This window comes from Procambarus clarkii, chromosome 76, assembly GCF_040958095.1.
Source record: "Procambarus clarkii isolate CNS0578487 chromosome 76, FALCON_Pclarkii_2.0, whole genome shotgun sequence".
NCBI lineage: Eukaryota > Metazoa > Arthropoda > Malacostraca > Decapoda > Cambaridae > Procambarus > Procambarus clarkii.
The window spans coordinates 4312660-4335136 of NC_091225.1; the positions used below are offsets into that span (position 1 = coordinate 4312660).

Here is a 22477-nt window from a genome sequence, read left to right on the forward strand (position 1 = left end):
CTCTTTGAACCTCTTGTTGAGTTCTTCACACACCTCTTTGTCATTCTCTGTATACCTGTCCTCGTCTGTTCTAAGTTTCATTACCTGTTCTTTCACTGTTGTTTTCCTCCTGATGTGACTGTGGAGTAGCTTTGGTTCGGTCTTGGCTTTGCTTGCTATATTATTTTCATAGTTTTTCTCTGCTGCCCTTCTCACACTAACATACTCATTCCTGGTTCTCTGGTATCTCTCTCTCTGCTTTCTGGTGTTCTTTTATTTCGGAAGTTCCTCCTCGCCCTTTTGTTCAGTTCCTTTGCTTCCATACATGCTCTATTAAACCATGGATTCTTCTTTTGCTTCTCGGATTTTTCCTTTTGGGGCGGGATAAACCTGTTTACTGCCTCCTGACATTTTTGGGTGACATAATCCATCATGTCATGTACAGATTTAGCTCTGAGGTGTTTTCTAGTTCTTTTTTGGGGGAGATAAGTCCTAACTCTGCCAAGTACTCAAAGATCAATACACTGTGATCACTCATTCCCAAGGGTGCTTACATCTTAACTTCCATTACTTCCCACTCAATGAGGGTTAATATCAGATCAAGCATGGCTGCTTCATCTTCCCCTCTCATTCTTGTCGGTCCCTTGATGTTTTGCCTTAGAAAGTTTCTTGTTGCCGCGTTAGCAACTTAGGTGTGTGTGTGTGTGTGTGTGTGTGTGTGTGTGTGTGTGTGTGTGTGTGTGTGTGTGTGTGTGTGTGTGTGTGTCGCGCGTAATTCCCAGAACCACACTTCATAGCCTAGTATGCAAGCTGCGATGTGCCTAACAGGCATTATAATTTGCGTTATTTATAAATATTTATTTCCAGATTGGTTATTTTTAATAATAATAATCATCTTTATATTAGGAACATGAATTACTGACTTAGTTATTTTGGATAGGTTTTGATTGATTATGTTACATTCTATCAAAACTGCTGTCATTTACGTTTCCCTCTGAAGAACTTACTCTTCCTGAACTGCTGATAGCGGGAACTGAAGCTGGGTTTTGCAGCAGAGCGCCCCAGCTGTACAGGAGGGCGGTGGAGAGCTCTATCAAACGCCCACCTGCTGCCCACTGCCACGCCCTTTGCAGTAGCCACAAAGTCACGCCCCACACCACCATACTCACCAGCAGCGCCAACCACAGCTTTCCTGCAGGAGTAAGGGTGAACGTAAATATACTTCACACAAGAGATTGTCATTTAGCAGGTCGAAGAGGCAGGGCAGAAGTACTCTCATAGGTTTGTGCATGGATTAGCTCTTGTATTCATGTACGATGTAGTGAAGAGAAAGTAAAAATATCTTTCTATTCAGTTTTTTACTAAACAAGTTCCAATCTATTTAAGATTGTAGCCTATCAGCTTTGTAAGGTGCAAAGTGGTCTCTGCAGACATCCTGCGTAGATGGAACTAAACTTTACATAGCAATGTTGTTGCCCGTGTCGTGCACGTCCATACATATGTCCGTACATTCCTGTACCCCTGGGCGCAAGATTTAATTATTATAGTCATATACACTTTACAGTCTTTCTCAAATGGCTTCTAAACTAAATGATTTTCAATAATTAGCTTGCACCTTCTCAAGTACGAAATGCTACATATTTATTTAAAATCATTGTGTCGAATATTACCAGCACTCCTCCCATCACTCTGGCCTTACATCTTGACTACTACATTTAGTAGACTGATGGATCTGTAATTCGAATATTTACAGTGTTTTTCTTTATTTTTATAACATTATTCAGTCATAGATATTTTTAAAAATATAACACGTTGTAACCATCCCAAGTAATTTGAAAGTAGTTTCTACTAATTCCATTTCGCACTGTATTCAATAAATTTTGCAAAAAACCTCATCCATAACCATAATAATCCATATTCCCAACATATTAACTTGTTCATTGCTATATTTCTCCTTACCATAGACACATGCGATGGTATCCTGTAGTTCACTATTCAGACACTAGTGTAATCAACGCTGTACATTTCTTTTACCTCTTCCATCCAATAGATTTTCAAGGAATTCCATCGTAGCTTCCTCTCATTTTATGGTTTTGACAAAAATACTTATATTATAACATACATGTTATCTTCATCACACTCACATTTGCCCTCCTCTAACTCCTGTTGTACAATATCAATTTATTTTTTTCTATTCAAGTGCTCGTCCCCATCATACGAAGCTGTTCCTCTTATACTTGTACCAGCTTGTGCACCTCCAGTCACTTCCTCTGCTTTCCTAAGTAAACATTGCAAGCATATTCATCACATGTTATTGAGGTTGAGATATTCATAACCTCTTACTCCAAGATCACAGTTAACCTTCCTTGCATATTCCTTTGCTAACTCTTTTGTATTTTCTCCTCAACATCATAATAAATTCACCTCTTATTCTTGCGAGGTGTTATTGCCTTCTAATTCATTCGTTTGATCTTATAAAATATTATTTTGTCATCAAAAAGTTATTTTTGTCCCATTATCTCCTATTACGAACATGGATTTATATGCTTCGCTCGAAAAGCATGGAAAAGTAAGTATTTTCATCCCATTTAAAATTACCCTTGTACTATATGTACGTATTTATACCCCTATACTCTAACATTCATATATTTATTTTATATAATCTGATTTCTATACAAAAATGTATAACTCATTATCAAGGTTGTTCCTGCTGTACCGTTTAAATTAGGCATGACAGATATTCTGTTTATAAATGAAATCAAACCGTTCTCATGCTATAAGCTTTTCCGTAACATAATATTTTCTTTTTTATCATATGTCATGTAATCATACTATCTATATAGCACATGTAATCCCAATCATTCCATTTAGTACATGCAAGGACAATTATTACATGGCGAGCATGCAGTCACATTCACTAATTTTATAATTCAATTCTATACCGTCAAAAAAATCACATAGAGCACAGGCAATCACAATCATCATTAAGGATAAAATTCAATCAGTCATCACTTGTAAAACATCCTTTGATAATCATCACATGGATCAGATACAATCACAAGAAAATATAATGCAGATATTTACAATAAAAATATTGAGTGCACACAATCACACTCATCGCTTTGAACAGATGCAATCACGATCATCACAAAGACCACATACAACCACGACCATCACTAGGAGCACATACAATCAGTTATTATATGATTATCTTACAGTCACAATTATCACATGGGGTACATTTAGTCAGAGTCATCTCGTGGAGTACATTCAGTCAGTCTTTTCAGGGAGTACATTCAGTTGTAGTTATCACCTGGAGCACATTAAAAACACACTTATGACATGAAGGAAATTCAATTATATTCATAACTTCAAGCACATTCATTTATATTTATAACTTGGAGCGCATAAAAACATAATTGTACTTGGCTTCCGGTCCCAAAAGAGCACCAACGATGCAATCATTAGTCTCCTTGACGTTATCTACTCAGCCCTTGACAAAAATGAGTTTCCGATTGGACTCTTCATTGACCTAAGAAAAGCCTTTGATACTGTTAATCACAACTACCTCTTACTTAAACTCCAGCATTATGGAATCCGAGGCCTTGCCCTTGACTACATCCGATCCTATCTTAGTGACAGACACCAATATGTAACCATCAATGATACAACTTCTTCCACTCTACCAATTACCGTTGGAGTGCCACAGGGCAGCATCTTAGGACCTCTTCTATTTCTTATATATATAAACGATCTGCCTAATGTCTCTAATATTCTCAAACCTATATTGTTTGCTGACGATACTACCCTTATCTATTCAAACCTCAACCCACATACACTAAATAATGTTGTGAATAATGAATTAAAAAAAGTCCGCTTATGGATGTCAACGAACAAACTAACATTAAACATCGAAAAGACTTACTACATCTTATTTGGAAGCAAATGATCAAATGTAATTCAGCTACAGATAGACAACATTAACATCAGTAATAAAAATGATGGCAAGTTTCTTGGCCTATTCCTAGACAAGAGACTCAACTTCAGCACCCACATTCAACACATAACTAAGAAAGTCTCTAAGACAGTTGGTATACTCTCCAAAATCAGATATTATGTTCCTAACTCTGCTCTCCTCTCACTATATTATGCACTAATCTACCCCTATCTTAATTATGGTATCTGTGCATGGGGGTCTACCACTGCAAACCACCTTAAGCCCATCATCACACAGCAAAAATCTGCTATCAGAATAATAACTAACTCTGCTTTCAGACAACACTCAGCTCCCTTGTTTAAATCCCTAAACTTGCTAAATATTAACTCCCTCCACACATTCTCTTGTGTCAACTACATTTACAAAACCCTGTTCTTAAATGCAAACCATGCTCTGAAACTCTCCCTGGACAGATGTAATAGGACCCATTATCACCACACCAGAAATAAATATCTCTTTGATATCCCCAGGGTCAAACTTAATCTGTGTAAACACTCTATGCAAATTAAGGGACCTAGTCTATGGAACTCACTCCCTAGTGAATTGAAAAACTGTAAAACTTTTGCCTTATTTAAAAGCAAAACCAAAAAGTACCTAACTTCATCTTCTTAGTTTCCTACACTGAGCTTTAAATTTGCTCTCTACCTAGTGTTACCCAATCTCCTAATTTTTATGTAATATCAAACAACCTTATCATTGTGTTCATTGCTGTCTTCTTTTATGTGCTAGCCATATGCTGTATTGTGACTACCAATTTTTGTCAACTACCATTCAAGCTGTCATTGCAATCAATCTTATATTGTTTCTGCTGTATTGTGCCTACCTATTTTTTGTCAACTACCATTCAAGCTGTCATTGCAATCAATCTTAGCTACCTATGTGCTTTAATATACTGTACCTACAATTTTCTCTCATCTTCTTTTTTTTCATTTCATGTAATCTGTTATCATTTTTTTGTCTATAAATTTTGCAAGTATTTACCTCCTTAAAATTTTCTTAGATTAATTACCTGCCCGAAACGCTGCGCGTGCTAGTGGCTTTACAAGACTGTAATTACCATATTTGTATCCTCACATTCCTTATGTACATTCTTGTATATGTATAAATAAATAAATAAATAAATAAATAAATAAATAAATAATTATCACATGGATCACATTCAGTTATAGCTGTCACATGGATTACATAAAAATATAATTACACAAAGAGCACTACAGTTACAATTATCACATGGAGACCATTAAATCAAAATGCTCACATGGAGCACAATCAGTCTCAATTAATCCTTAAGAACTTCAGTTTTACTCATTTATTTTCCTTCAACTTTGTCTCACATAAACATTACACAGCAAACTCTTTCTTTAAAATTCTTCCATACTACCATGATATTAACTATAATACAAATCATAACTAAGACACTAATTACAAATATGTATTTGATTTCCAAAATACGATTATGAGAGAACTTTGCCACAAAAAACTTAATAGTACCATTAATAATAACAATAATGATGAGAGAGAGACAGTATTGTTTATAACATTGATGTTGGTGTTAACAATAACAACAGCAGAAGGGGTGTTAAAGTAGGTAATGGGGGGATAGAGGTAGCAATGGTAACGTAGATAATGGTGATAATGAGAAGAACAATGTATATCATAATATCTACATAATGGTCATATAAGAAGAAGAATGTAGAACAATATGTGATAAATTGAAATGAGTGCAATTTATCATATGTTGGAGACTGGTCGAAGTTTATTGAAAAAGAGTTGATAAACACAAATGAGCAGTAAACGTAAAAGTTGATTGTTACCTCATCATTTGCAGGAAAAGAACTGCAGTTATACCCATTATTATACCCTTAACTGTAAGTCTGTAGGTTAAGGCAATTCCTTTAAAGTAGCAATGAGAAAACATTGCATATGAAAAAAAATTCAAAAAGCTTCTTTGTTGGCTTAGTGTCATTGACTAACAGATGAAATTTGAATCCATTTGACTAATTCGTTGAAGATTTAATGGAAGTAAAATTTAAAAAAAAGGTAATGTGCTCAGAATTTAGGAAAATTAATAATAAACGTCTTGGGTATTATTAAAATATTAATGCCGAACAATTATTTTAAATACTTCCAAATTTATCTTATCTTATTATTACCTGGGTACTTAACAATAATATTGTTATTGCATAAAATAAAAAAATCTTGTTGTGATGATAAAATCCAGTGTTATTAAAGCTGTATTATTTACCGAAATATATTTGTAACTAGCTGAACCCAGCTACAGCAACCCTCCTTAGTCCCCCTGTCCTTCCCACCTTTTCCCTCTTCCCTGTCCCCTCGTCCTCCCCACCATCCTCCAATCCCACATCCCCTCGTTCTCCCCACCACTACCCCGTCCCCTCCTCCTCCCCACCATCACCCACTCCTCTGTCCCCTCGTCCTCCCCACCATTCCTCACTCCCCGTCCTCTCATCCTCTCCACCATTCTCCCCTCCATCATCCCCCTGTCCTGCCCACAATTCGCTAACCTGAAAAACACATTTTTGTTTAAACATAGATTTTATCTGACACGGGTTTGACTTCAATATAGTAGGTATAAAAAAAACATGCGCGTATTCAAATGCAAAGGTGTGTGTAAAAATTTGAAGGCAATCAGTGAAGAACATCCGAGGATTTCCCTCACATGAAAAACACACAGTGTGTGTTGCTCTTACGTCCAACAGATGGTGCTGTTTTTCAAAAATGCATGTTTATACCTGTCACAGAGGGTGCATCTATATGATAGGTATATAAAAATGCGCGTATTTGAATGGAACGTTTTGTCAAAATTTCAAAGCAATCCGTGAAAAACTTTCGGAGATTACAACATGTGTTGCTTTTACATGCAACAGATGACACTATTTTTTCCCCCAAAAAAACATATTTTTACCTGTCACAGGTGTGGCATCTATATAGTCTGTAGTCTATATAAATAAAAATGGATATGTTCGTTTGTTGAAAATCGCTAATCTCCGAAAGTTCTTCACCGATTTCTTTGAAATTTTCACAAAACGTTCCATTCGCATCAGAACAAGTTTTTATATACATACTATATAGATGTCACGTCTGTGACGGTAAAAAAAACACATGCATATTCTGATCAACTGTATTTTTCATGTGAGGGAAATCTTCAAAACCTCTTTACCGATTGCTTTGAAATTTTGACACAACGTTGCTTTCGAATAGGCGCATCTTTTTATATATGTACTATATACATGCCTTACCTGTGACAGGATTTTTTTTTTTGAAAAACAGCGCCATCTGTTGGACGTGAGAGCAACAAACGCTGTAATCTCCAAAAGTTCTTCACCAATTGCTTTGAAATTTTGACACAAAGTGGCATTCGAATAGATGCATCTTTTAATATACCTACTATATAGATGCCACCCCTATGACAGGTAAAAAAATGAGGATTTTTAAACAGCGCCGTCTGTTGCACATAATGGCAACATGCACATTATATACTAAACATGTCACGAATTCCATTTCAATGTTTCCAATAGCATTGATAATTTTCATTTTCATAGATTTCGATTCATGTTATTTTTTAGTGAATTATTTTGTGTGTCATTATGTTGGAATTGAACTGTGTTGTTTACCATACTGTTCATTTCATAATTTAAAGAATAGTTGCCACACCTGTGAAAGGTAAAACTATGCTTCTCTTGAAAAATAGTGCTATCTGTTGCATGTAAGAGCAACACACATGCTATACTAGATATGTTACAATTACATATCAATAATTCAGATTGCATTGATAAATTGATTTTCATAGATTTTGATTAATTTTCATTTTGATTTAATTAGTTTGTGTGTATTGAGTTGGAATTGAGCTGTGTTGTTTACCAGACCATTCATTTTGTGAGTATAGTTTATTTTTATAGTTTTTCATATTTTTATTTCATTTTTAACTGTTTTTCTTATATTTCTGTGATGGGATCATCAGATCACTTGATGTTCCCAATTTTCTGATGGGAGCATCAGACCATTTGGGAAGACATCGGACGAGGGAGTTGGTAATGGTAGGGATGAAAAGGGGATAAGAAGTGAGAGATGGTGCGGAGGATGAGGGGACAAGGGAGGGGGTATTGGTGGGGAAGGATGTGGGGACGGGGAGTATGGGATGGCGGGGACGAGGAGATGGGGGAATAGAGAATGATGGAGAGGACAAAGGGACAGAGGAGTGGAGCATGGTGGGAAGGAAGAGGGGATGGTGGAGTGGGGAGGACGAGGGGATGGTTGGGAGGCCGAGGAGACGGGTGAGGGGGGAATGGTGGGGAGGACTGGGAAGGTTGCTGTGGTTCATCAACGCACATGCGCTGCTGAGAACCAGCAATGCGTCACCGGGTACTGGCAGTAAATAAATAAATATGTAAATATTCGTTTGTTCAAAATCACTAATCTCCGAAAGTTCTTTACCGATTGCTTTGAAATTTTCACACAACATTCCACTCGCATCCGAGCCTGTTTTTATATACATACTGTAAAGATGTCATGTCTGTGATGGGGGAAAAAAGGATTTTTTTGAAAAACAGATTTTCATGTGTTTTTCATGTGAAGAAACTCTTCGAAACCTCTTTACCGATTTCTTTGAAATTTTGACACAACGTTGCATTGAAATAGACGCGTATTTTTATATAACTACTATATACAAGCCTCAACTGTGACACGAGAATTTTTTTTTTTTTTTTTTGCAAAACAGCAACATCTCGTTGACATAAGAGCAAAACACACTGTAATCTCCAAAAGTTCTTCACCAGTTGCTTTGAAATTTTGACACATTATTCCATTCAAATACGAGCATGTTTTTATATACCTACTATAGATGCCTCACCTGTGACAGGTAAAAACATGTTTTCTTTTTAAACAGCACCATCTGTTGCACATAATATCATCACATGCAAAACTAAATATGTTACGATTCCATTTCAGTGTTTCCAACTGCATTGATAAATTGAATTTTCATAGATTTCGATTTATTTTCATTTTGATTGAATTATCTTGTGTGACATTGCATTGGAATTGAGCTGTGTTGTTTACCATAATGTTCAATTCATAAGTATAAGTATAGATGCCACACCTGTGACAGGTAAAAATATTCTTTTTTTTTAAGAAACAGTGCCATTTGTTGCACGTAACAGCAACACATGCTATACTAGATATGTTACGATTCCATTTCAATATTTCCGATTGCATTGCCAAATAAAATTTTCATAGATTTCGAATTATTTTCATTTGATTTAATTATTTTGTGTGAATTTGCATTGGAATTGAGCTGTGTTGTTTACCATACCATTCATTATGTCAGTATAGTTTATTGTTGATATTTTTTCACTGTTTTTCATTTCGTTTTTTAAACTGTTTTTCTTACATTTCAGTGATGGGAACATCAGATCATATGATATTCCCAATTTTCAGAGGAGAACATTAGATCATTTGAGAATGCATGGGGAGGGGAATTTGGGAATGCATGGAAAAGGGGAATGGTGGGGAGGGAGATGGTACAGGAGAGTGGGAGATGGTGGGGAGGACAAAAGGATGGTGGAGTGGGGGATGGTGGAAAGGACAAAGGGACGGGAAGGGGGGGGGGAATGGTGGGGAGGACGAGCTGATGGGGTAGTGAGGAAGGGTTGTGTGGATGAGGGGATGGATTCCTCCTCGCCCTCCTCCTTTCTCCTCGCCCTCCTCCTCCTCTCTCGTCGCCCTCCTCCTTCCTCTTCATCCTCCTACTCCTCCTTCCTTCTCGCCCTCCTCCTCCTCCTTCCTCCTCCTCCTTCCTCCTCGCCCTCCTCCTCCTTCCACCTTGCCCTTTTCCTCCTTGCTCCTCTCCTCCTCCTTCCTCCTCGACCTGCTCCTCCTCCTTCCTCCTTGCCCTCCTTCTTCCTCCACCTCCATCCTCCTCGCCTTCCTTCTCCTTCCTCCTCGACCTCCTATTCCTTCCTTCTCACCCTCCTCCTTCTTCCTAGCCCTCTTCCTCCTTCCTCCTCGCTCTCCTCCTCTTTCCTCCTTCCTTTTCGCTCGCCTCCTCCTTCCTCCTCCTCGCTCTCCTCCTTTTCCTTCCTCCTCCTCGCCCTCCTCCTTTTCCTTCCTCCTTCCTCCTCCTCGCCCTCCTCCTTTTCCTTCCTACTTCCTCCTCCTCGCCCTCCTCCTTTCTCCTTCCTCCTCGACCTACTCCTTTCTCCTCGACCTCACTCTCTTACCTGGATCTCTTCCTCCTTCCTCCTCGACCTCCTATACCTTCCTTCTCACCCTCCTCCTCGCTCTCCTCCTTCTTCCTAGCCCTCTTCCTCCTTCCTCCTCGCTCCCCTTCTCCTCCTTCCTCCTTGCCCTCCTCCTCCTTCCTCCTCGACCTCCTATTCCTTCCTTCTCGCCCTCCTCCTTCCTCGCCCTCTTCCTCCTCGCCCTCCTCCTCCTCCTTCCTCCTTGCCCTCCTTCTTCCTCCACCTCCTTTTTTCCTCGCCGTCCTCCTCAACCTCCTATCCCTTCCTCTTCGCTCTCCTCCCTCGTCCTCGCCCTCCTCCTTTCCCTTCCTTCCTTCTCGTCATCCTCCTTCCTTCTCGCCCTCCTTTTAACTCCTCACCCGCCTCCTCCTCCCTATCCCTCTTTGCGCTGCTTCTCCTCCTTCCTCCTCGCCCTCCTCCTCCTCCTTCCTCCTCGCCCTCCTCCTCATCCTTCCTCCTCGCCCTCCTCCTTCCTGCTCCTTCCTCCCCGCCCTCCTCCTCGCCCTACTCTTCCTTCCTCCTCGTTCCTCCTCCTCCCTCTTCGCCCTCCTCCTCCTTCCTCCTCGCCCTCCTCCTCCTCCTTCTTCCTCGCCCTCCTCCTCATCCTTCCTCCTCGCCCTCCTCCTTCCTGCTCCTTCCTCCTCGCCCTCCTCCTTCCTCCTCGCCCTACTCCTCTTTTCTCCTCCCCCTCTTCGCCCTACTCCTCTTTTCTCCTCCCCCTCTTCGCCCTCCTCCTCCTTCCTCCTCGCCCTCCTCCTCCTTCCATCTCACCATCCTCCTTCCTCCTCGCCCTCCTCCTCCTCCTTCTTCCTCGCCCTCCTCCTCTTCCTTCCTCCTCGATCTCTTCCTCCTTCCTCCCTCCTCGCCCTCCTCCTTCCTCTTCGCCCTCCTACTCCTCCTTCCTCCTCGACCTCCTATTCCTTCCTTCTCGCCCACCTCCTCGCTCTCCTTCTTCCTAGTCCTCTTCCTCCTTCCTCCTCTTTCCTCCTCGTCCTCCTATTCCTTCCTACTCACCCTCCTCCTCGCTCTCCTCCTTCTTCCTCGCCCACTTCCTCCTTCCTCCTTGCCCTCATCCTTCTTCCTCGTGCTCTCCTCCTTCTCCTTCCTCCTCCTTCTTCCTCCTTGCCCTCCTTCTTCCTCCACATCCTTCTTCCTCGCCCTACTACTCCTCCTTCATCCTTGCCCTCCTCCTCCCTCCTCGCTCTCCTCTTCGTCTTCCTCCTTCCTCCTCGCCCTCCTCCTCCTCCCTCTTCGCCCTTTTTCTTCCTCCTCACCCTCCTCCTCCTCCTTCCTCCTCGCCCTCCTCCTCCTCAACGTCCTCTTTAACTTCCTCCTCTACCTCATCCTACTTCCTCCTCTGCCTCGACCTCCTCCTCCTCCTTCCTATTCGATCTCCTCCTCCTTCCTCCTCGACCTCATCCTCTTACCTGGAATTCTTCCTCCTCGACCTCTTCCTAAGAATATGAGTAAAAATGATGAATTAACCCTTATTATGACCCTGTTTCATTTTACTATATGTAGAAATATACTTTTATATTTCTACATTTATATAAATAACAGCAATAAAAAACTACATTTATGAAACATTTAAGGTTGCCACAAGGTTTCAATTTTTTTTTTAGCTAACGTTTCGTGCAATACGTTTTAGAAACTTATTTACATCCACACAAAATTACGCATCTAATGCGTGAAAACAAACGTTGCCCCTACTTTCCAACACTTTCCAGATACGTTGTAGGAACCTAAAATTGTTTCCTGGGAAGGGCAGTCCATCTAGAAGTGACTCCCGATATGAGTGCCGAAGCATTCTTACAGGCTTTCCGCAGGTTTGCTTCACGTAGATCCTGTCCTAAGTTAATGATCTCGGATAATGGGTCCAACTTACTGGCAGGAGAAATATGTCTGAGGAAAATCTGGACACACCCAAAGGTACGCACGGCCCTAAATTAACGGCAGTGCCAATGGAAATTCATACCTTACAGAGCAGCATGGCACGGAGGCTTCTATGAACGTATGATTGGTACGGTGAAACGTTCTCTATGCAAAATCCTACACCACCAAAAGATTGACCTACAGGGGCTCCAAACCGTAGTGATAGAGATAGAAGCACGAGTTAATAACCGACTACTTACCTACCTCTCTGATGATGTTTTGCAGCGTGAACCATTAAGTCCAGCTCATCTGATGTATGGGAGACCTCTCAGTACCCTTGTGTCCCTTACAGACGAGGAACCAGAGGATCTTTCATATGTCCAAGAGAGTGATTTGTTTCAACGTTTCAAACATCTATCAGGGGTGATAAATCGGTGGAATGACGTATGGACTCGAGAATATCTTACAGCTCTGAGGGAGTATCATTTCGGGGCAAACAAACCCCTACAACAGAATTAACTTGAACTCTGGTGACATAGTTCTGGTGGACAGCAATGGGCCAAGCTCAAAGTGGCCTATAGACCAAATAGTCTCTGTTCATCCAGACAGCCAGGGCATCTTGAGAATAGTGAAAGTAAAATGCCGAAGCAACACTACTCTCAAAACATTAGAGAAATTAGTTCCTTCAGAACTGGCAAGAAAGGAGGACGTTCAACGACTTCCAGCACCCAATACACCAGTACGGGACATACGTCCCCAAAGGACTGCAGCACAGCAATGTAAACTCAAATTAAAGCAGCACTATAATACTGAGGGAGAAGAATAAAGTGACAGCAGTCCTTACCGGGACTTCGACCTGTGTTCTATTTCCCCCCGGAATTATGTCGGAAATCCGACACACATAATAACATAGTATCCCCTTAAAGAATAGAGCCTGGGTGATTCCATGACGTCATCGACGATACGTATTTACATTATCCTAATTCTGTTTATACAACAATCTAGTGTTTAAATTTAATAAAAAAGTGTTCACTAGAACTGAATATAATTACTAACACCAAAATATAGCTTGGCTCCATTTTTACTGTAAAATTAAGTTTAGAAGTAGAACCACCAAAACATTGGAAGGAGCAGCATCACTTACACATCATAACAACAACAACAACACGCTGTAGAGAGCTCCATAGAAGCTGATTAATCGTTAGACACCCAGATTACGTGTCAACAGCCAGCAACACAGCCTCTCAACAACCAGAGCAACGACAGTATCCATCTTACCAAGTATTTTGTTTAATCTGTGCACAGTATATTCATAAATAGGTAGTCGGTTATGTTGTGGGTGAACCCCCAACAAGAAGTACATTTACACAATTTATCACTCTCATATTCCATGTCTTACCTGTACTTATATGTTTAGAGAAACATTATTAATTCTTTGAACTCGGCAGGTAATTGTGATTTTGAGTAACAACAAGCTGAGCAGACAGTTGGGCCTTACACAAATATTACCTAGCTGTATGCCAAGTCTTGTAGGCCGCCATCAGCCGCCATTACGTGGCACTGAGAGGCACAGGACCACACCCCATCTTTGATGCAACAATTACACAGCCTTAGCAGGCCCCTTCTACAGGAACAGCTAAGCCCTCCTTTTGTATACTGTAGACGTAGTGCTCATAATTATTAATTAGTCATTGCAATAATAATAGTAGATTAGACCACCATATGTGGTATGATATAATTATATTTAAAAGGTAAACAATTTGTGGTTTAAGAAGGAGCCATCTCAAAGTGGTTTAAGTTGCAAATTATCCCCCCAATTGTGTGAGATAATTTCAGGCAGTTAAATCAGTACATACAGTTCACTCACTTAATTAATTACTCACTTAGAATATTATCTTATTAAAGTCAATTTAAAAAAGAGCATAGCTGCCAGGATTTTTCCCACACACACACACACACACACACACACACACACACACACACACACACACACACACACACACACACACACACACACACACACACACACACACACAGGGGGGGCCTCTGGCCCCCCCTGTGTGTGTGGCCCCCCCCCATTAGGGGGCCTCGTAGCCTGGTGGATAGCGCGCAGGACTCGTAATTCTGTGGCGCGGGTTCGATTCCCGCCCGAGGCAGAAACAAATGGGCAAAGTTTCTTTCACCCTAAGTGCCCCTGTTACCTAGCAGTAAATAGGTACCTGGGAGTTAGTCAGCTGTCACGGGCTGCTTCCTGGGGTGTGTGTGTGGTGTGGAAAAAAAAAAAAAAAAAAAAAAAAAAAAGTAGTTAGTAAACAGTTGATTGACAGTTGAGAGGCGGGCCGAAAGAGCAAAGCTCAACCCCCGTAAAAACACAACTAGTAAACACACACACACACACACACACACATATATATATATATATATATATATATATATATATATATATATATATATATATATATATATATATATATATAATATATATATATATATATATATATATATATATATATATATATATATATATATATATATATATATATATTATTAAATATGACCGAAAAAGTAAGATTAATAATTCTAACACGAATTTTCTCAATCTTTCGTACATTTCTTTTCACTGTTGGAGGTAATTCAAAAATCAATTCTCCAAAATTCATTTTTATTTCTAGTCTGACGCGACACGAGCGTGTTTCGTAAAACTTATTACATTTTCAAAGACTTTAGTTTACAAATACACAACTGAATAGAACTTACGCATCTCCGATTTTGTTTATATCTACATTTGAGTGAGGTGGATGGGGTGAGGTGGCATTAATAGGGTATTAATTTCATCAACACAATACAGAACAAGAGGTGGCATTAATAGGGTATTAATTTCATCAACACAAGACAGAACACGAAACAATGGGTATTGAAATGAAAGTGATTGTAGAAAGCCTATTGGTCCATATTTCTTGATGCTTCTATATTAGAGCGGAGTCTTGAGGTTGGTAGTATATAGTTGTGCATTAATTGGCTGTTGATTCCTGGTGTTAACTTCTTAATGTGTAGTGCCTCGCAAACGTCAAGCCGCCTGCTATCGCTGTATCTATCGATGATTTCTGTGTTGTTTACTAGGATTTCTCTGGCGATGGTTTGGTTGTGGGAAGAGATTATATGTTCCTTAATGGAGCCCTGTTGTTTATGCATCGTTAAACGCCTATAAAGAGATGTTGTTGTCTTGCCTATATACTGGGTTTTTTGGAGCTTACAGTCCCCAAGTGGGCATTTGAAGGCATAGACGACGTTGGTCTCTTTTAAAGCGTTCTGCTTTGTGTCTGGAGAGTTTCTCATGAGTAGGCTGGCCGTTTTTCTGGTTTTATAGTAAATCGTCAGTTGTATCCTCTGATTTTTGTCTGTAGGGATAACGTTTCTATTAACAATATCTTTCAGGACCCTTTCCTCTGTTTTATGAGCTGTGGAAAAGAAGTTCCTGTAAAGTAGTCTAATAGGGGGTATAGGTGTTGTGTTAGTTGTCTTTTCAGAGGTTGCATGGCGTTTCACTTTCCTTCTTATGATGTCTTCGACGAAACCATTGGAGAAGCCGTTGTTGACTAGGACCTACCTTACCCTACAGAGTTCTTCGTCGACTTGCTTCCATTCTGAGCTGTGGCTTAAAGCACGGTCGACATATGCGTTAACAACACTCCTCTTGTACCTGTCTGGGCAGTCGCTGTTGGCATTTAGGCACATTCCTATGTTCGTTTCCTTAGTGTAGACTGCAGTGTGGAAACCTCCGCTCTTTTCCATGACTGTTACATCTAGAAAGGGCAGCTTCCCATCCTTTTCCATCTCGTAAGTGAAACGCAGCACGGAACTCTGCTCAAATGCCTCCTTCAGCTCCTGCAGATGTCTGACATCAGGTACCTGTGTAAAAATGTCGTCAACATACCTGCAGTATATCAAATGTAGATATAAACAAAATCGGAGATGCGTAAGTTCTATTCAGTTGTGTATTTGTAAACTAAAGTCTTTGAAAATGTAATAAGTTTTACGAAACGCGCTCATGTCGCGTCAGACTAGAAATAAAAATGAATTTTGGAGAATTGATTTTTGAATTACCTCCAACAGTGAAAAGAAATGTACGAAAGATTGAGAAAATTCGTGTTAGAATTATTAATCTTACTTTTTCGGTCATATTTAATAATATATGTCTACAGGAAAGACTGCTACCAAAATATACTAATATATATATATATATATATATATATATATATATATATATATATATATATATATATATATATATATATATATATATATATATATATGTATATATATATATATATATACATAAATATATATACATATATATACATAAATATATATACATATATATATATATATGTATATATATATATATACATATATATATATATATATATATATATATATATATATATATATATATATATATATATATATATATATATATATATATATATATATATATATATATATATATATTAGTATATTTTGGTAGCAGTCTTTCCTGTAGACATATATTATTAAATATGACCGAAAAAGTAAGATTAATAATTCTAACACGAATTTTCTCAATCTTTCGTACATTACGCTTCACTGTTGGAGGTAAATAAAAAATCACTTCTCCAAAATTCATTTTTATTTCTAGTCTGACGCGACACGGGCGCGTTTCGTAAAACTTATTACATTTTCAAAGACTTCACAAATACACAACTGATTAGAACTTACGTCTCTCTGATATTATATCTACATTTGAGTGAGGTGGGAAGGGTGATGTGGCATTAACACAAGACAGAACAGGAGGTTATATTAATAGGGTATTAAAAGTATCAACACAAGACAGAACAGAAACAATGGGTATTGAATAGAAGTGTTTGTAGAAAGCCTATTGGTCCATATTTCTTGATGCTTCTATATTGGAGCGGAGTCTTGAGGTGGGTAGAATATAGTTGTGCAATAATTGGCTGTTGATTGCTGGTGTTGACTTCTTGATGTGTAGTGCCTCGCAAACGTCAAGCCGCCTGCTATCGCTGTATCTATCGATGATTTCTGTGTTGTTTACTAGGATTTCTCTGGCGATGGTTTGGTTATGGGAAGAGATTATATGTTCCTTAATAGAGCCCTGTTGCTTATGCATCGTTAAACGCCTAGAAAGAGATGTTGTTGTCTTGCCTATATACTGGGTTTTTTGGAGCTTACAGTCCCCAAGTGGGCATTTGAAGGCATAGACGACGTTAGTCTCTTTTAAAGCGTTCTGTTTTGTGTCTGGAGAGTTTCTCATGAGTAGGCTGGCCGTTTTTCTGGTTTTATAGTAAATCGTCAGTTGTATCCTCTGATTTTTGTCTGTAGGGATAACGTTTCTATTAACAATATCTTTCAGGACCCTTTCCTCCGTTTTATGAGCTGTGGAAAAGAAGTTCCTGTAAAATAGTCTAATAGGGGGTATAGGTGTTGTGTTAGTTGTCTCTTCAGAGGTTGCATGGCTTTTCACTTTCCTTCTTATGATGTCTTCGATGAAACCATTGGAGAAGCCGTTATTGACTAGGACCTGCCTTACCCTACAGAGTTCTTCGTCAACTTGCTTCCATTCTGAGCTGTGGCTGAGAGCACGGTCGACGTATGCGTTAACAACACTCCTCTTGTACCTGTCGGGGCAGTCGCTGTTGGCATTTAGGCACATTCCTATGTTTGTTTCCTTAGTGTAGACTGCAGTGTGGAAACCTCCGCCCTTTTCCATGACTGTTACATCTAGAAAAGGCAGCTTCCCATCCTTTTCCGTCTCGTAAGTGAAACGCAGCACGGAACTCTGCTCAAATGCCTCCTTCAGCTCCTGCAGATGTCTGACATCAGGTACCTGTGTAAAAATGTCGTCAACATACCTGCAGTACTCCTCTTGACATGCCAGAAAGTATTCTGAGGAAACTACTCCAAGCTTGTACTAAAGAGGCACCCTTCTTGAGCCCGGATGGGCACATGTATAAGCAAGTAGATGGGGTCGCCATGGGTTCTCCCCTAGGTGTCCTGTTTGCAAACTTCTACATGGGTACCATCGAGAAAAAAGTCTTAGTCGACATGAACTTGAAACCGGCCATATACTGCAGGTATGTTGACGACATTTTTACACAGGTACCTGATGTCAGACATCTGCAGGAGCTGAAGGAGGCATTTGAGCAGAGTTCCGTGCTGCGTTTCACTTACGAGACGGAAAAGGATGGGAAGCTGCCTTTTCTAGATGTAACAGTCATGGAAAAGGGCGGAGGTTTCCACACTGCAGTCTACACTAAGGAAACAAACATAGGAATGTGCCTAAATGCCAACAGCGACTGCCCCGACAGGTACAAGAGGAGTGTTGTTAACGCATACGTCGACCGTGCTCTCAGCCACAGCTCAGAATGGAAGCAAGTTGACGAAGAACTCTGTAGGGTAAGGCAGGTCCTAGTCAATAACGGCTTCTCCAATGGTTTCATCGAAGACATCATAAGAAGGAAAGTGAAAAGCCATGCAACCTCTGAAGAGACAACTAACACAACACCTATACCCCCTATTAGACTATTTTACAGGAACTTCTTTTCCACCGCTCATAAAACGGAGGAAAGGGTCCTGAAAGATATTGTTAATAGAAACGTTATCCCTACAGACAAAAATCAGAGGATACAACTGACGATTTACTATAAAACCAGAAAAACGGCCAGCCTACTCATGAGAAACTCTCCAGACACAAAACAGAACGCTTTAAAAGAGACTAACGTCGTCTATGCCTTCAAATGCCCACTTGGGGACTGTAAGCTCCAAAAAACCCAGTATATAGGCAAGACAACAACATCTCTTTCTAGGCGTTTAACGATGCATAAGCAACAGGGCTCCATTAAGGAACATATAATCTCTTCCCATAACCAAACCATCGCCAGAGAAATCCTAGTAAACAACACAGAAATCATCGATAGATACAGCGATAGCAGGCGGCTTGACGTTTGCGAGGCACTACACATCAAGAAGTCAACACCAGCAATCAACAGCCAATTATTGCACAACTATATTCTACCCACCTCAAGACTCCGCTCCAATATAGAAGCATCAAGAAATATGGACCAATAGGCTTTCTACAAACACTTCTATTCAATACCCATTGTTTCTGTTCTGTCTTGTGTTGATACTTTTAATACCCTATTAATATCCCCTCCTGTTCTGTCTTGTGTTAATGCCACATCACCCTTCCCACCTCACTCAAATGTAGATATAATATCAGAGAGACGTAAGTTCTAATCAGTTGTGTATTTGTGAAGTCTTTGAAAATGTAATAAGTTTTACGAAACGCGCCCGTGTCGCGTCAGACTAGAAATAAAAATGAATTTTGGAGAAGTGATTTTTTATTTACCTCCAACAGTGAAGCGTAATGTACGAAAGATTGAGAAAATTCGTGTTAGAATTATTAATCTTACTTTTTCGGTCATATTTAATAATATATATATATATATATATATATATATATATATATATATATATATATATATATATATATATATATATATATATATATATATATATATATATTTATATATATATATATATATATATATATATATATATATATATATATATATATATATATATATATATATATATATATATATATATATATACATGCAAACATTTATGTTTCTCCTACTTTGATAGGGTAAGATAGCTGCTATAGAAACTAGTGGTATTAAGCACTTAACCACTGTAGATGCTTTCAAAAGATCAAGTTATTGTTACATCACATACATTGTGTAACTGATGCATGATGTGAGGAACAAGCTGTGACTGTGACTCTGTGACAAGCTATGTGGTACCACATTGCACACCTGTTGATGTTGTTTTAGATTCAACTATTCGGAAAAAAATGTTCCAAGTAGCATGGGCTATGGTAAACCTGTAGTAGACTTACCTGGCACACGAACGAGGCTGTAGAATATGGGAATGTATTAATTGACTGATGAAGATTAAGCCACCCAAGAGGAGCACGGGCATAAATATCGCGCAATGTACACCAGTCATTTGTGTATGTGCTTTATACACACCAACCACATTAAACTACAACACATGTTCTGTTGACAGCCTCATTGACGAGCCATTTGTGTGTTTATTTTGTACATGATTATTGTGTTGATTTCATTATGTATGTCATAATTTTGTTTCGCCTCATAAGCTTGTTTGGAGCTGTTATGACTACGCATACACCAGTATGATGAATACTGAGGCTCAAATTATACAGTGATATCTTGGCTGATAACCACGTATGACAAATATGGTAATTATGATATAATCTTATGTGACAGTATTTTATTCTTATTTGTCATATTGTCACTGTATTACTTACATAACCAAGTCTATATTAATTCTGTATCAATGATGTATGCCATGTAATTGAGGATATATATTCGAAGTCTAGTGTATAGCAGTAGCTTAACGTCATAGAGTTTGACAAACATCCTTGTATGCTTATTGTTTGAAAAGCTCCACAAATGCTGTATAGGTAACATTGTGTGGACCATGTTGGAGAATGTATACATCTAGTTTTTAGATGTATTTCCCACTTGTATACCGTGTAATTTCAATTTCATTGTTGTTCCCTGCATTGTCCTCTTGTCATGACATTTATTGAAATTAAGGCACTGTGAAATGTATACCACCTAGACAAGCTTTTGATACACAGGTTGTATATATATCTTCTTTATTTTGTATTCATGTATACATCTGTATTAACGGTTGCCCGTCGTCTTGAATCCTCCTTTAACCCCCCACCCCCCTCCCGCGTCCCCTCTCCCCCCTTTTGATGTACCGCGTCACGCCAGCGTTACCATGTCTTACCAATATGAAATATTTGTGTACATATTTTTGTATCCTGATAAATTCTCCAATGTACTTAATTCTTATTATGTAAGGTAGTGTCTTATAATCTTTACTTTGCTCTATATTAAATTCGAGATTCATGAGTGAGTTAAGTCTGTAAATGATCTAAAAAGATTTGAAAGTTGAGGGTCAGTTGTCTCATGGAGTTTGAATACAGTGTCGCTTCCCCCCCCCCCCCCCACTCGGCTAGCAGGGCTCATGGCAGTCACTACTTCTTGACCCTTCCAGGCAAGCGCATCTGTGGCGTTCCGGTTCGAGATATGTGACCTTATTTGTGTACTGTGACTGCTAGATAAATTATCATATAACAGTATGTATAACATGGATCGTTTCTACTTTTGTTCATCATGTATACCAGGTGGTAAAGGTTAAGGTTTTTTATATGTCTTAGTAAGGTGCTATTCTGAGGAACTTTAGTAATGTTATGATGCTGTATGTGATATTGTTTCCTCATACCTCATGTATTCTTGGTTGTGACACCACCACCCTGTATTCGTATTAGCAACATATAGGCGCTAGTGTTCCACTGCGCCAGGCAAAGTTCCTGGTGTCAGCTAGTGTTGATTAATGCAGTTTCCAGAGCTTTTTGTATAATCATGCCGAGTTTTTGAGAATCTGGATAAAGTAGAGTATATAATGTGAGTTAGAAGCTGGTTATTATTTTAATGTTATGTGGATTTATATTAATGCCAGTAAACTGGAATATTTTTTGCTAGCCTTTCACTCCCCTAGAACATTGATTGTTATTTGCCAGGCTATTTGTTCCAGTGATGCTGAAGGTTACTCCCTCTTAACAATTAATAGGAGGTTCTTGTCAGTGTCTCTTAACACTAAAGTGGGAGCACTGATTTTGATCTATAATATATAAATGTGGGGGACTGAGATACATCTTAATTCGTAACAGGCGCTCCTGTGTAATTCCATGATATTGGCACCGATAGAAGTCGAGTTACGATTGGTTGTCAAATTAAGTTCTAGGAGAAGTTTTGTTCCTACGAGGAAGCATGATTGATCATTTGGATGTAACATATCCCTTTGATGCAATGACAACACTGCACACACCAATTTCGAGTGCAGTCAAGGATGTAGTGTACTAGTGAGTAAGTTTACTTAGTATTCGTTGTTAAATTTTAATCGAGTGTTAACACTACACTTCCCTAATTACAATTATTTAACTAATTAAATTTAACGCATTTGATTTGTTCTGAAGCATCAAAAGCCAATAGACTTAAATCACAATAAAACTAAAATTATTGATAAGATTATTTTTTAGGTTGCTAATTGTATAGGAGAGATACTTAACAACCCAGTGATTCACACCTCTATGCACAACTGTCTGAAAAAAAAGAATACACTCCGTGGGTTCCTTGCTTGCTGAGCTGTTCACCAATCTCGTGCACCTGTATTCATAAGATTTTTTGCTATAAATAGCTTTTGTGGCAGCCCATCTTCC

At 39.1% G+C, this 22477-nt stretch overlaps 1 protein-coding gene across 1 annotated transcript in view; it reads right to left on the minus strand.

Moving 5' to 3' along the window:
* LOC138357134 (glutamate receptor-like) overlaps positions 1–22477 on the minus strand; it is a 270984-nt gene that overhangs the window by 56086 nt on the left and 192421 nt on the right. Inside the window, 1 exon segment of the mRNA XM_069313781.1 lies at positions 987–1171. Coding sequence (XP_069169882.1) covers positions 987–1171 — 185 coding nt within the window.